This window comes from Drosophila yakuba, chromosome 2L (assembly GCF_016746365.2).
Source record: "Drosophila yakuba strain Tai18E2 chromosome 2L, Prin_Dyak_Tai18E2_2.1, whole genome shotgun sequence".
NCBI lineage: Eukaryota > Metazoa > Arthropoda > Insecta > Diptera > Drosophilidae > Drosophila > Drosophila yakuba.
In genome coordinates, this window is record NC_052527.2 from 9,883,167 (window position 1) to 9,897,899 (window position 14,733).

Genomic DNA, 14,733 nt, shown 5'->3' on the forward strand with positions numbered 1-14,733 from the left:
TTCTCGTCTATGTGTGTGTGTTTGATGTGAATGAATTATGCAACAATAATTCAATGAAGCCGCCGCAAAGTAGCAATAAATAAGCAACTGTCTTTGCTATGGTCGCATCCATGTGATACCCATTACTGGTGGCGTAAGAGGGTATACCCTGCGTCGAGATATGCAGGATGTATCATGGCAAGTTCAATTGCCAGTACCAATTGCCTATACTGACCTATTACAAAGTCATTTAATCTAAAAGTTATGGGAAACAAATATGTATATCTGCCGCTGCAAACTCAAAACCAGTCGGTGTTCGACTTCCAAAACTTTATTTTCTGCCCACCTTCACTAGCTGACGGGTATCCAATAGTCGAAGCCGTGGACCAGAACGATCTCTCTTTTTCATTTTGTGCCCAGGCATGATTACCACTTTATTTGCGAGACGGCTTTTGGGTAAGTCGGCATGGAGTGGCGAGTGAGGCAGTGCACTGTTCACTGGCAATATGTCAGTTACAATTACGAGAACTGGCCAAGAACGACGTGCCTGACAAACAATTACCAGCAACCGCCGAGAATTGCGAAAAATGGGCCACCAGGATGTCCCTGCACCGATATGAAGTGGGCAAGAGAAGATGGCGCCGGATCTGGGCGACAGTTTGAGTAATTATTGAGGCTGCATTCTGAGGCAGCAACAGTCCCCAGTGTCGCACTTCTTTTTTTTTTTTGGCAGACATCTCGTGTAATTGGAAATTAAATTACGAGAACGACTTGTCCGTAAATCAAGGCATTTTGTTCGTTTGTTCGCTTGAGCGTAAGCGATTTGATTCATCAAACTGAAATAATCGTCGAACGGCCTCGAATTCCTGATTGCAGCATACTGCTGATGCGAAAGCCGTCTAATGGCCTGTCCTTGACATGGATTTTGGATTTTCAATTAATAGCTGGATAGTTATCTAAGCTGGATAGTTAAGCAATCAAAGTTGGAAAGAAATAGCATTGGAAATCTGAAATGCATGCCAAAGGTTTTTGTTAGGAAATACTTATTAAGTTTTTGCAAGTTTTCCCAAATTACTAAAAAGAAGAGGTGTCTAAGAATATGCAATGTTAGATACTTCACTTCTAAAGACCATATTCCTTCTTCTAATTGCCTTTACAAGAAGCTCTAACAGCCGTTTGCAATGGGCAATTAACGCTAATGCAGTTATTCATCTCAATGTCACCATTTTGTTTATTCATAAATTCTAGGCACTCTGCCCCGCGAAAATCCCAGCGAACGTAGCACGTTTATTTTCACCTTTATTACAAGTCTTGTGCCCATTTTCATTTTACGCTTTTCCCGGGCAGTGGAAAGCGTCGGCGGCGAGGGCGATGATGATATTTTTTCGCATTTCTGGCGTCCGCCATTTTGCCGCGTACTTTTTTCCCTATTTTCCAGCTAATTTACTAGCTGTTGTTTTTGTGCACGAGGCGCTCGGGAATGCATACAAATACATTCACACTCGTACATATACATGCGAAAACGCATACACAGACCCATAGGAAAATCCATGTCTCTCTTAGCGATTCGAGTGGCAGCAAAGGAGACTAGAAATGACGCTGGCGTGGGTCCCTGGCAATATAATAAATTTTCAGCGGCCGCCAGTCGCTTTTGCTGTTCACTTTCTTCGCTTTTTGCACTTTCTCTTTGGCACTTTTTATATTTTATACCCAGTTCTTGGCAGAACGCGACAGACTACCCAGACTTATTGTGGATGTGCACTGGCACTCAATCCCCAGATGTACGATCATCACACGGCACTGCCTCTCATGACAATGTGAATCATACTAAATTATATAGAGAAATGCCTAATATGGGCATACTTGTGTTTTAAAGCGTCATTACACTCTGTGTATTCACGTCTATAACAGTTTTGTTTCTATCTGGCATTCAGTATACTAGTAAATTATAAAGTGAAAGTAGAGCTTATAAAAAACTTACAAATATAAGAATCTCTCTTTTTAAAGATATATATCATATTTAAAAAGGTCCTGAAAGCGTTCTAGCTTTGACTTGTGTCGAAAAAGCTTTTCATCACCTAATGAGTACACTTGTGTCGAATCAGTGGAGTCTATTTGTTTTGTTGAAATGGTTTTCTACTCCGAGAACGGCACTTCCGGGTCTTCCAGAGATTTTCTTTTGTGCGCACGTTTTGTTTAATTTGCGCAAGTTTAGTGCTTTATTCGCCATATAGAAGTGCCCATTTATAATATATGTAAGGCTGATTCGCCATGCAACTCAAATAATAGCGCAATGCTAAGTTTTTTAATTTACCACCCATCCACTCTACACTCATCCAGGGCGCATTAAGTGAGTCGTCGTGATCCAGGAACTTTAAGGACGGCACTTAAAGTCGCGTTGGCGGCCACCCTGCACTTTTATGGCACACATTCAGTGCTGCCATTAGCCTTTTACACAACATTTGGCAAGTGGCGCCACACGGAGGAGGTGACCTGGCTGGGAAGCTGGGAAAAAGAGGGCGGAGTGGGTGGAGTGGGTGGTTTAAGGCTGCCAGACTCTTTTTTGAAGGCGAGCAGGGTGCATTATCAGGCCGATACAAAGGCACATTATGCACTTCCGATTCTGGGATTGTTGTTATGCATGCACTTGCCGTCGTCGTTTTTAGCATTTTCCTTGTCGATGCCGCCGTTATGGCATCGCCTCAAAAATGGGGCTAGTCGAGAGGAAAGCTGCACGGACACATCGAGCCGCTTGACTCCTGCCAAAAGCTACTTGTCCTTATTATAAATGCCACACATGTGCAAAACTGTGTGGGATTTCGGCGCTGCTTGCACAGCATCGATTGAATATTTCTAAATTCGCAGGGCACAATCTCTTTATGATAACTTCATTGAAAATGCATCCTGTTGATAATGTGCAAGATTTCCCATTTTAACTCAGAAATATTTCAAATTATATCATATAAATTGTATGTTTTTTCGCTCGTTATTCAACTTAATATGTAAAGAATTGTGTCTACAACACAAAATTGTGTGTTTTGTTTTCAGTTAACCGCGCGACTGATTTTAAGAGAAAAAGTATATAATAATAATACAAAGCTTGATATAAAAATCCACTTAGATGGGCTTAATCAACGCTGTTGAAATAATACTTCCACATAAAATCGTTTGGCCCTGCAAAAATATTTCATTAATATACAAATAAAAAATGTAGAACCTCGAAAAATTTGGTTTTTACCCAGTTATCCCACAAAACCACTCAACATTTTAAGAATAATCTTACTCCCAACTTAGAAATATATATCTAAAGAATAAAATACGTACACTCAGAGAAAACCAACACTCAGACAAGCATTATATAAATATTCAGCATGCACAAGACACATAAGCTAGCGTACACCAAAGTCGGGCAATGGGGATCATAGGCGTATCAAAGGGGGGTATCCAGGATTGGGACGGAATTACCTCGAGGTGCTCGCACACGCAGATGCCCTCCTCGCAGTAGGCGCATATCTGCATCTTGCGCCCATTGACCCCCAATCCTTTGAAGATCAACTGCGGCTCATCGGCGAGCAGTGGTTCGTACTGCGTCTGCTGCACTCCGGTGGTGCTGAACTGCAGCTCCCGCAGCTGCCGCTTGAGACCACCGCCTGCACCACCAACACCACCACTGGCACCGCCAGTGTCCTGCTCGAAGGCGTCGCTCCTGCGCATCCTGTACACGCTGCACTTGCGCTCCAGCTGACCCGGCGCCGGCGGATGCATGGGCTCATCCTCGTCGTCCAGCGCCTCGCCGGCGGTCAGCGGCTGTCGCTCGGCGGAGGACTCGAAGAGGAGCTCCTCGGGCCCGGGACGCCGCAGCTTGGCCACGTGGCCCGGCGAGGCCATGGGCGTGGCCGGCGTTACAATGATGGCATCATGGTGGGGAACAAACATGGCGCCGGCGCCAGCTAACTCTGCCTCCGCCTCGGCCGCCATTGCGGCTGCAGCGGCAGCGGATGTGCTGGCCAGCGGCGGAGACGTGGGCGTGGCTGTCTCCAACGAGGTCACTGTCGTTTTAACGCCGGCCACCGCCGATGGCGACACCGCCATCGCCTCCGCTTCCATGTGCGAGACCAGCGGCAGCGTGGCCGTTGCGGACTTGTGCAGCTGTCCGGCGGAGATGACCGGATGGAAGCCGGCACTGCTGCTGCTGCCGGAGTGCCGGTGCACCAGTTTCGGTGAGACGCGTCCGTGGGATGAGGCGAACTGCTGGTAGGGCGTCTGCCCATGGTGGCTAAGCAGAGCGGGCGGTGCTGCCTGAGGGGCGTGGGCGGGTCCATGGGAGTGGGAGTGGGCGTGCGCGTAGGCGTGGCCATGGGAGTGAGCGTGGGAGTGCATGCGCAGCTGGGACACCGACTGGGTGTCACCCTCCTCGATTGGCAGTAGGAGCTTCGATTGCGTCGTATAGGTGGCGCTGAGTTTCCGTCCATGCGGCTGCGGGGCACGCAGATAGTTCTGTGGCAGCTGGTGGAACTGGCGCGACTGGCTGCGAGTGGGCGTGGACGCGCCCTCGGCGGCATGATCGGATGCCAATCCGGCCGCCTTCGGTGGATGCAGTTTCGCCTGGAGCTGTTGAGTCTTCTTCTGCTGGCGTTGGCGCTGCCGCGCCTGGCGGGAGGCCAGCGAGGCGCCACCAGCAGCTGCATACATCTTGATCGGACGTGGATACGGTTACGGATTTGGATTTGGGTTTAGGTGCGGGTTTGGGCTTGGGGAGCTTCACCTCTGGTTACAAGCTAAGTACAGAGATTACATTCGGTTTTGGAGTGGTTTTGTTGACAGACCTAAGCTCAAGTTTAGTCTAAATAATTAGTATTAAATATCTTTAATATCTTCCTTTCAATTCTTTTTTTTTCCTTTATTTTCCTTTCTTTTCTCTTCAGCTTGAAAACTATACTGCTGTTATATTTTTAGCGGTCTATCCTGAAATCCCCTAGCAATCTTATAAAGCGAGTGTGTAAAACGAATTTAAAAAATTGTTAGCAAAAAGTGTTTCGATTTCGTTTGTCCCTGTAAAAACGACTGTTCAACCTTATCGCTTTGTATTTCTATTTCAGAATTATCCTTGCTCAATATATCAATATATCTGGTGTGGTGTGGTGTTGTCCCGTTTGACGTAAATGATTGTACTTTGGATTACTTGCTTAAGCTTCAACCGAATGTTTGTATGCCAGGCCTAAAATAAGTTGTCGTGAAACCATCGAAAGTAAATGTATCTATCTGAACTCCGAAATGATATAAATGGTACAAATGTGTAACTTAGGCTAGGGTTATCCGAAAGATATATGTTTTGTGCATATTCGCAGTGTTCAACTTTCTTCAACTCGTCTTCTTGTTTGTATATAAAAAATATGTTTCAAAAAGTTTGTTCTTTGGTTTTCGGTGTCTATTAAAATATGTTTTACAAATAGTTTAATCTCTGCTTATAAACATTTAAAAAATATTCTATCTGCACAATCAAATTGCATACTTTTGGGCGTATTGTCTGGGTGTATCCATCGACATGTTTTTTGTTGGAGCTGTGCTTGATTTCCTTGTGGGATTATGACAATTTAAACAAATTATTTGGTTTAATTCAATGTATGTTTTGCCTAAGTTGCGTTGTTTTCTATAAAATTTTCAATGCATATTTCGCCGTTCGCCTAGCTAATGTCCGTTTGGGGTATCAAAAAGCATCTAAATTCTAAACTCACACATACACATATATCATATTATTTTGCTTGAATTTCTTTTGATCTTCTTATGATTTCCTGCAGCTCCTTGATTTCTTTGTTCCTAGCTTGGAAGTGAATTCTCTATGGTAAATACTCCCTCGTTATTATTTTTTTTTATCTTTAGACATGCACATCAGCTGCGAAAATACACCCATAGAATAAATCAGCTAATCATTTGAACAATGCTACATTTTCCCACTTTTCTTCTCGCTTTTACTCGCTCATTGCTCGGCATTATCTTAACTTATGTTCAGAGACGGATTTACTGCAAGGAACATGTGAATAACATATTATGCATAACCGGACTTAAGACTAATCCATATGAGTATACACAAATGTTACAATTTTAATGCTAAGCTGCAAAATGTATCCAGTGTAAAGAGATTAAAATAAAATGTAAATATTAGTTAGTGACCTTTATAAATAATTACATAAACATCTGCGTTGCAAAGTTCTCAATGGCATTACCTTAAAACTTAAACTAAAATAGAGTTTAATAAAGTGACGAAGGTAAAAGTCATGTAAACAGTTTTATCAGAAGAAATGGTGCAGTTTTTTCTTGCCCCCTAAACTTTCAACTCTTAGCAATCTGTTTTCAACCATTTTCTTCCACTTCATTAACATGTTCGTGCAATGAAAGTTCAAGTTTTGTGGCCAAAATGCCAGTTACATTTTTTGAGGAAAATAATATACAAAAATCTGAATTCTTTGCAGTTTATAGCGTTGGACTAAAACACATGCATCATTTTCAATCGAAATTGCTGGTAAATGTCAGTGTACATATTCTCGGCCAATTAAAAATTACCGGAATTTTCTTCTCTCATATTTTACAAATATTTTGCCATCCCCTTAGCGTCTGCATGCTATTTTGGCGTAAACATGCAAATTAAAAATGGGGAACAACACACAAAAATGCAAAATAAACGAGGCAGGCCATCGCCCGCCTTTTGCTATTAGTTTTTTTCCAAAGGACATTTAACCTTAAGCCATGGAGAAAAGGGATATGGGGGTTAGTAAAAATTCCATTTCAGGGTTGCAAGCACGTCCTTTCCCCACTTTCCCCTAATTTCATTTCCGCTGCCATTTCAAGACTTTTCACCAGTCAGTTTTTTTTAATACACAGCACCTTGGGCAGCTAATTTCCTCGTGACCTGCGTAGTTTTCGTGCTAGCCAACTTCATTTGGTGGCGACAATGTTTTAGGCCCTCAAAACACTTTGTTGGGCGTGTGTATGTGTTTATATAACAATTTGTACGGCTTTTGGCTCAGTTCGGCACGCACTCAGTGCTAATTAAAAGTCAGCCGCGGCAACGCCCCAAAAAATAACCTAAAATAGCAAGAAAAAACTATCAGGTACATAGGAACAAGCCATGCTAGCTGGCAGGTATATAGCGAATATATCGCTACTATGTTTACAGTGTAGTTGAAAGTTGGCCCAAATGTGCTGACGCTGACGTGTTGCTTGGCTCTGCATTTTATTTTATTTTTGGCACAAACAAAATGGCAAGCAGCGAGATACGACGATTTGAAACAAATAGGACACCAGATAGCAAACGAGTTTGTTTAAAAGCTTCATCTTCCCACTACCTTTTAAAACATCTCTGTTTAAATTCACCTTAAAATGTCATTTAGTGCTCTCAAGCACGTGTTTAATAACCGAGAAATAATAAATGTATTTTATTAAGTACGAATAAAAAATGTCCGTCTAAAAGGTCAAATTTAAGGCATTTACTACAAGCATTAAAATAGAATTGCTTTTAGTAGTGTAAAAGCTTGCAAACCTGCAGAGCCCAAAGCCAATTACACTTTTTTTCTTGGCTAATTAACAAAATTTACCCTGCCAGCATTTTAATTGCCAACCCATTTACATATTGACCATTTGTAACCAAAAAGGTCAACACACGCCTATTGAATGCATGTTGGTTGATTTAGCAAACTGGGCCAGAACTGTGCGGGCCAGGAAATATGAATTTAGATGATACCAATTAACGCTGCTGCATGCAAACCACACTGAAAATCGATAGCATTGCGAAATAATAACAATCCCATATCGTAGGCGTTGTGTCAGGAGATCAAGACCAAAAAACTGCTTAATTATACAAGCTCGTTAATTATAGTCTAATGCCATTCAACCGTTTGCCCATTATGCTTATGGAAGCGAAATTGTTTTGCGGCCACAAAATCGCATATAGAAAAGCAAAAACGCCCACTGGATGACTCAACATGTGCCTGGTTACGCAAATAGTGGGATCCGACTGCCCCACAGGAGACATTGCATCAAAGGGCTGCCGTTCAGTGTCAGACAACGCGGCGTATACGTCATATCGCAAGGTGGTGGCTCAGCAGCCAAAAGGTAGAAGGCAGCAATGAAGCGGAGCGAAGCACTGCGCTTTATTTATTCATGCTGCATGTATATGTAAAGAGCCGCTCAGAAATCCCATAGCCGCACTTTTAATGCCATCAATATGCGAAGTAACAAATACCCTTTGTTCTAAATTAAAGATTTGAGCGATTTCTTATTTAAAACTTTCCGAATATGTTTACAAGCAAATGTATTGTAGTGAATGGAAAATATGACTCTTTTCTTTATGCCTTTTCAGTTTACTAATATCTAAAATTTATAAAATAAAGTTTCTTATATTCCGAAGACTAAAGTAACAATTAGCTCAGTGTAACAATAATTCCCCTTTATTTAAAGTCAAAATCCTTCGTATTCGTTATTGAGACCTTATATGTTACTGATATAAAAACAGATGAGTAGAGATTGTATAGTGAAGTGAGGGCCTACAGATTCTCCAAGCGTACACAGCACTTCAGGAAGCCAAGGGACCTGGCAAAGGATTCCAACAGACCACACTCACTTGCACACAGGGACACACAGAGCACAGAGATGGCAGCTGGGCCACTGGAAGTTGTCTACGCAGCAGTGGCACGGATTCCCTGGCAAAGGGATGCTGGGATGTAAGAGGGGGAGGGGGTTGGCCAAAAAATGTAAAAGGGTAAGGGAAAAAGACTTTCACCACCGACGACAAAGTTGGCTTTTGTGTGTGTCGCTGCCGAGCGAGCGAAACCGAGATTAAAATTAAAATTTAAATTTATTTTAAGCTGACTTCTGTGGCATGGCCAATGGTTTTGGATTGTTTCGCGTTTTATGGCTTTGCCACGCCCATTTTTGTTTATTTTTGGTCAGCGCCACCGTGTTTGCGCAGGATAATTACTGATTTTATTGCTAATTAAACTTACTCGAAGTGAATGAGCTGGTGTTTACTCAGCCGGCTCTAGGAAAACATGGCAAACATTTCTAATAGTTGGCTTAAAGCGTATTTATCTCCAATGTGTATCTAAAACTACGGCAGTACGAGTATCAGAGGAAGCCCATTAAAATGGGTAACAAATTAAAACCGTTTTTAAATACAGATCTAAATCACCTCACATTAATGCCACTCTTTGCGGCTGATCAATAATTATGTCATTTATTCTTGAATTTATATACCATTCCCCATACTATACCATACTTTATATGGATATTGACATCTAGTGTCGCTTATGGGTTATTGCATCGTTTTAATAACACACTTAGCGCCATCCACGCATATGGAACACGTTCGCTGTTCGAGTAGCTAAATAAGGCAAAAGTTGGTACTATTTCGACGCCGTTGCCAGTCAAATTTGTCAATAAAATAATTTTGTACAAATGTGGACGATTTGCATAGGCACGAACACATTGAGACGGATACGGATACGTCGGATACCAGTAGGAAGCGGAACTATTATTGATTATCGCTGGAGCAAATGCCAAAAAGCGTTTATTTTCGTTTGGAATTTTTCTTTTTTCTAGATTTCAATTTCAATATAATGCACACGGTTTCACCGCGTTGCTCGCTGTGCGAGCATAACATTTTTATTTTATCGCCCCTCCTATCACATCACCCATTTTTGGTATGAGGCCTTCACTTGCCTTTATATATAAGTGGGACAAATATTTTTTCAATATCCATTCGATTTTGATTCAGCTTTCTCTAAGAAGAATTCAGCTACCCATTCACATTTTTCTCCTTCCTCCGTTTAGCTGGCTGTCTAGTTTCTGCTTCCTTGACACTTTTAGTTGAGCATTCATAACTTTCGATTTTGCTCCTTTTGCTGAGATTTTTAATTAAAGTGTTAGGCGAACTAACTGACACCAGGCTCGTGTGCTTGACTCCCTGACTGACTGACTGACGTGCAGGGGTCGCCGCCTTGCCATCAGACACTTGCCCAAAATGCCTGAAAACCCATTGGAGAACTGCATGTCAGACTAAGTTCAGGGAGTTCTCTGACACTCGCAATGGGTCTCTTGTCAGTTTATAACGATGGCTGAACTTGAACTGCTCGACTGCTCGATGGTTGAAGGAGAGATAAGGACTCATAATGCTCGAGCCTTAAAGGCTGTGCACTTTTTTAAACCAAATTTCACTACCATTATAAAATTGATCAATATTTTAGAACTTTTTATCCACTCCGGCATAAAATGCATAGTCCACTAAAAGATGATTGTGGTGCAACTAACCTGGCGTATACGTAATATACGTACATAACCATACGGCATAACTTCCGCTTAATTGAACCCATAAAAGCCGGACGAGGGGCAATGTTGCGTAGAATGAGCCTCAGATTAAGACAAAGTACCCCAGTACTCCGGCGATGCACCACAGGCAACAGGACTGGCCATTTCCACCTCTCTGGCCCATAAATTACAAGGGGGTACTGCGAAAAAAAAACGTGAAGGCGAAATGCAATGGCTAGGAAAAACTTCAATAAAGTGGCGGAGTGGTTTTGAGCCGGAGTTGTTGGCCGTCGGTAGCCGTTGGTCATTACTGGCTGGCCCCAGGAAATGGCTTAAACTCGAAAAAGAAAAAATAGAAACCCAGGCCATTTGGTCCGCTTAAAGGGCACATGCAGCCCGTTGCAAATGACATAAACTGCATGTGAAGCCGTCGTGTTTATTGCTTTTTATTGTGCCGCTTAATGACTGCATTCGCATATAGCTGCGATTTCAGCGGCGGTTGAGTGGTTCCCTTCCATGCAACAGAGTCAGCACTTAAAATGGCGAAAAAGTGCTAAACTTTAAGGATATAGGTTTAGTTTCTCTGGGCTATTACTTAAAATTTGACATCCACATTGAAATTGCTTAGAAATAATAAAAATGAAATGCCTTTCACTTAATACTTCAAGTCTCCTTAAACAACAAGAAGTAAATCTCGTCCCCCTTAATTGTTTTAATTTATAATAGAAGATTTTTTCCAGGACCAGAAGTCCATTTATCATTGCAGTAAGCTTGAAGTTGCAGATTCCACCATATTAAAATAGCACTTGACTTCTGACTAAGCAAAAGCAACTTTCTATCTTTTTTCCCTCGCGTGGATTATTTATCTTTCCGCATTCCGCTTTCAGTCCTTCCCCCTCGTGGTTCAAAATTATAATGGCAACTTTTTATTTACTAGCTGTCCCCGTCCTCGGAGCCCATAAAATATCACGGCTGGACTGTTCAGTTCAGTTTAGTTTAGTTCAGTCCAGTTCAGGTTATAGCCGAGGAAGTTTGCCACCAAGTGGAAGGACCATCCCACTTGAAAGTTGCACTGGCATTTTGTTATTTTGCCATCCACCAGGCACCAAGCACCAAGCACCAGGCCGCATTACTCAGCTGACCTCTTTGTGTGTGGGTGTCGAAGTCTCTGAATTTATTTTTGCATCTTTGCATTCTCAACCATTTCGCAATTTATTGTTTTCCCTCTATTGGGGTCAGTTTGTTTGGAGGAGGCTTTGCTTGTCCGTAGCAAAAAAAAAAAAAAAAAAAAGGCAAATACAGCAAACAAAAAGGGCGGCAACGAAATGAGGTTAGCTTTGTTTAGACAACCTGACCTCGGGGCCAAATCAGAGTATAATATATATAAAATCGTATATTAGAATAACGAAAAGACAATGGCTTATCAGAGCATAATATATATAAAATCGTATATTAGAATAATGAAAAGACAATGGCTGGGTCAGCAGAAAGCAGAAAGCTGAAAGCAGATAGCACAAAGCACAAAGTGCCTGACATATTGACACACTTGGCGTATGATTGATTTTCGTTGGTTCTCTTCGTTCCCCGCGCTCAGTTAAGTAATAAGTTAGGGACTTGTTGATTCAACGCACCACAGGGGCGGTCACCAGTGACTTGTGCCCTATTCACACAATCGAATCACAAAACAATGGATCCGCCCCCCCAATGATAACAGCCCATTATAGCCGTTGTTTATTGAGGTGTGTGTGAGTGGCGGGAGGTGTCTGTGTGTGCAGCATGGAGTCACTTCTGTGATATATACAAATAAGGCTGTGTAAATACATCGAATGGCAACAAACAACACCCAGAGCCCGTCATTGTCATTGTTATCTACTCAACTTGTCGCCCGTTGCCACCCCTTTAACCATTCCCATTCCCACTCCCATTTCCATTTCAGGACAATGACAGGTTGCTCTGGCAGGACACCCAGTCAGCCAGTCAACCAGTCAGCCAGTCGCTGAATCAGCCATCCGGCCAGGTGGAAATCGAAAGAGCAACGCGTTATGCAAATGCAAGCTGGAAATGGAAAATGGAAAATGTAACATGCACAAAACACATTGTTGACATCGCGCCATTCGCGGAAAATCGGTCTGATCAAACCCATGGTTAACCACTGGATGGGAATGCGAAAACCGCACAAATATAACTCTTGCTGAATTTTTCATTGATTGATTTGGCGGAAGTGAAAAGTATTTTGAAAGCACACGATTCAATTGAATTATTTTGATATGTCTTTTATCAAAATTTAGCACACCCTTTTGCCATCGCTATTTAAGTTATGCCGCTTGGAAGATATATTGGTTTGTAGATTTGTAAATCCAATTATTAAACATTAATGTTCTGAGTGCATTAGCTCCATCCCAGAAGCCACATTAACAACTATTCAAATTAAGTTCCATTTAACTGTCAGATGGCAATGCCCAATGTCGACCGCAAAACAATATTGGCAACAAGAAATTTGGCCGACCGGGCTTCCACTAACGGCCTGCTAAATTATGCAGTCCGAACGGACGGACAAACGGATACGGACACAGGTATATGTCCGGAATCCGTAAAACGAATCCGTAAACCGAAATCCGAAACACGAAACACGAACGCGGAATCTGTGTCTGTGAGTCTTGTAGATGGCAGATGAGAAGGCCCATAAACAGATGAACTGCAACTGTTAGGGCTTAGATTTGTATCCCATCCGTGTTGCCACTTTTGTTTGCATGAGTATGGGTATGTGTGGGTGAGTGTCCGATTGTGTGAGTGCTGGAGGTGATGGAGGTGGTGGTGGCGCAAATGAAGAGCAGTTTAAGAGCCATCAACGTCATGGGCGATGCGATTGTTTGAGGACAACGAGCTTGGCTCTCAGATGAGATGGGCTCAGCTGGATGGAGCAGCAGCTCGGCTGACAACGAGCGTCTGGGGAGGACATAACCCAATTAGTTTTAGACTTTTGCCACGACACATGCCAATTCGTTTGACATGACCACTGGACGCCACACGGGTCCCTCCTTCGTCTGAATTTGCATTTGCATTTGCGTCACATTTTTTAATTATTTTAAAGCGGAATTTCGATAGGGCTGCAAAGCGAGAAAAGCGGAATGCTAAATGCTAAATGCATCAAAGCTGCCAGTCTAGCGAATGCAAATGAACAAATGACCCTGGCAGGCATTTTTTCGAGGACAGCCACTCGAGCTGGAGGCCCGAGCAACTGCATCTGCAGCCTCCGGAGCTCGAAAAACAATGCAAAACACGGCTGAAAGGCGAAAAAGCTGCCTAAGTAGGCGCTGAGTGTTTGCTTCCTGGCGCACAGTAACAACAGCAGCAACAACAGCAATAACCGCACACAATGTCAACAGCTCGTCGAGCGAGTCTGCGTCTGAGGTCCTTTCACAAGGATCCTACAGCTACAGCTTATGGCCCACAAAACTCAGAGCTCACAAAAAGCGGCAGCGAAGGCAGCTGGTGCGGAAAACAAAGCAACACTTAAAAGTTAAAGCAAACGGAAAAGTGTGTGTGTGCTTCGTGCTTCGTGCTGGCGAAGCAAGTTGGCAAATCAGAGCGCCATGGAGAAATGCGCCCCCATAATTTAGGGTCTCCTCAACAGTTCAGCCCGCTTCAAATTAGCTGCTCAGTGAGTGAGTGTTAAGGGTTAGACGGCATTTGCCCAAGATCTTGATAAATCTGTGTGTTTTAATATCTTTAAGATCGGCCTGTGCCTAATTTGTTGTCCTAGCTGATGTTTTCTTAGGCCCGCGCCCTTTCCATCTTGTCCGCCGCAAACAGCTTAGATGCAAATTCAAGTTAATAAATGACAGGCCTAGCTGTGGCGATAAACAACCCTAAAATAGCTGCCAATAAGCGTAAATTTGCCAAATACAAATAAACCTTCTTTTTTTGTCGCTCTAATCCCAGCGACTTAAAATCTACACAGCAGACCTGACAAATACTAAATACGTCGATTTTTCATTGCAGCAAATGGAATTTTCACTCGACTTATTCACGGCTCGCATGAAAATCCACAAATAATGGCAATTGCATTCCGCTGCCAAGTTGTCTGAATCTGCTTTCCGGTTCATGATTCCCCTGTAAGCCATCCATTTCATCGCCAAATTGGTAACAGCACTCCACTGTCCCTCCAACTTGGCTAAAAGTTTAAAGTGGCGCACATTGCCTGATTGGCTGCGCTGGCTAATTGAAATCTTGGAAACGGGCGCCAAGGATAACTCAAGCCTGGTCTACAGATATTGTGTTTGTTGCAATGCAAATGCAGCGAGGCTTTTAAGACCAAACTATAAATTGCATTTCTATTTACCAGAAGTGGAAATATTTGTAGGAATTATTATTTAAAATATACTTTGTAATGTTTTAAACTTTTATCTCGGTACGTTGTGATCATATTCAATTACTTTGGTTTCTGAGTTCAAA

General features: G+C 42.7%; 1 protein-coding gene across 3 annotated transcripts in view; it reads right to left on the reverse strand.

Annotated features, from left to right (window-relative positions):
* The window catches only part of LOC6527519 (mucin-5AC), a 39,091-nt gene that overhangs the window by 20,532 nt on the left and 3,826 nt on the right, over positions 1-14,733 (reverse strand). Inside the window, exon 1 of one of the 3 annotated variants that reach the window (XM_015198219.3) lies at positions 3,445-4,671. The exons of the other annotated variants lie outside the window; for them this stretch is intronic. Coding sequence (XP_015053705.1) covers positions 3,445-4,671 — 1,227 coding nt within the window. Of the gene's footprint in view, positions 1-3,444; positions 4,672-14,733 lie in introns of those variants that run through there. 3 annotated transcript variants of the gene reach the window in all.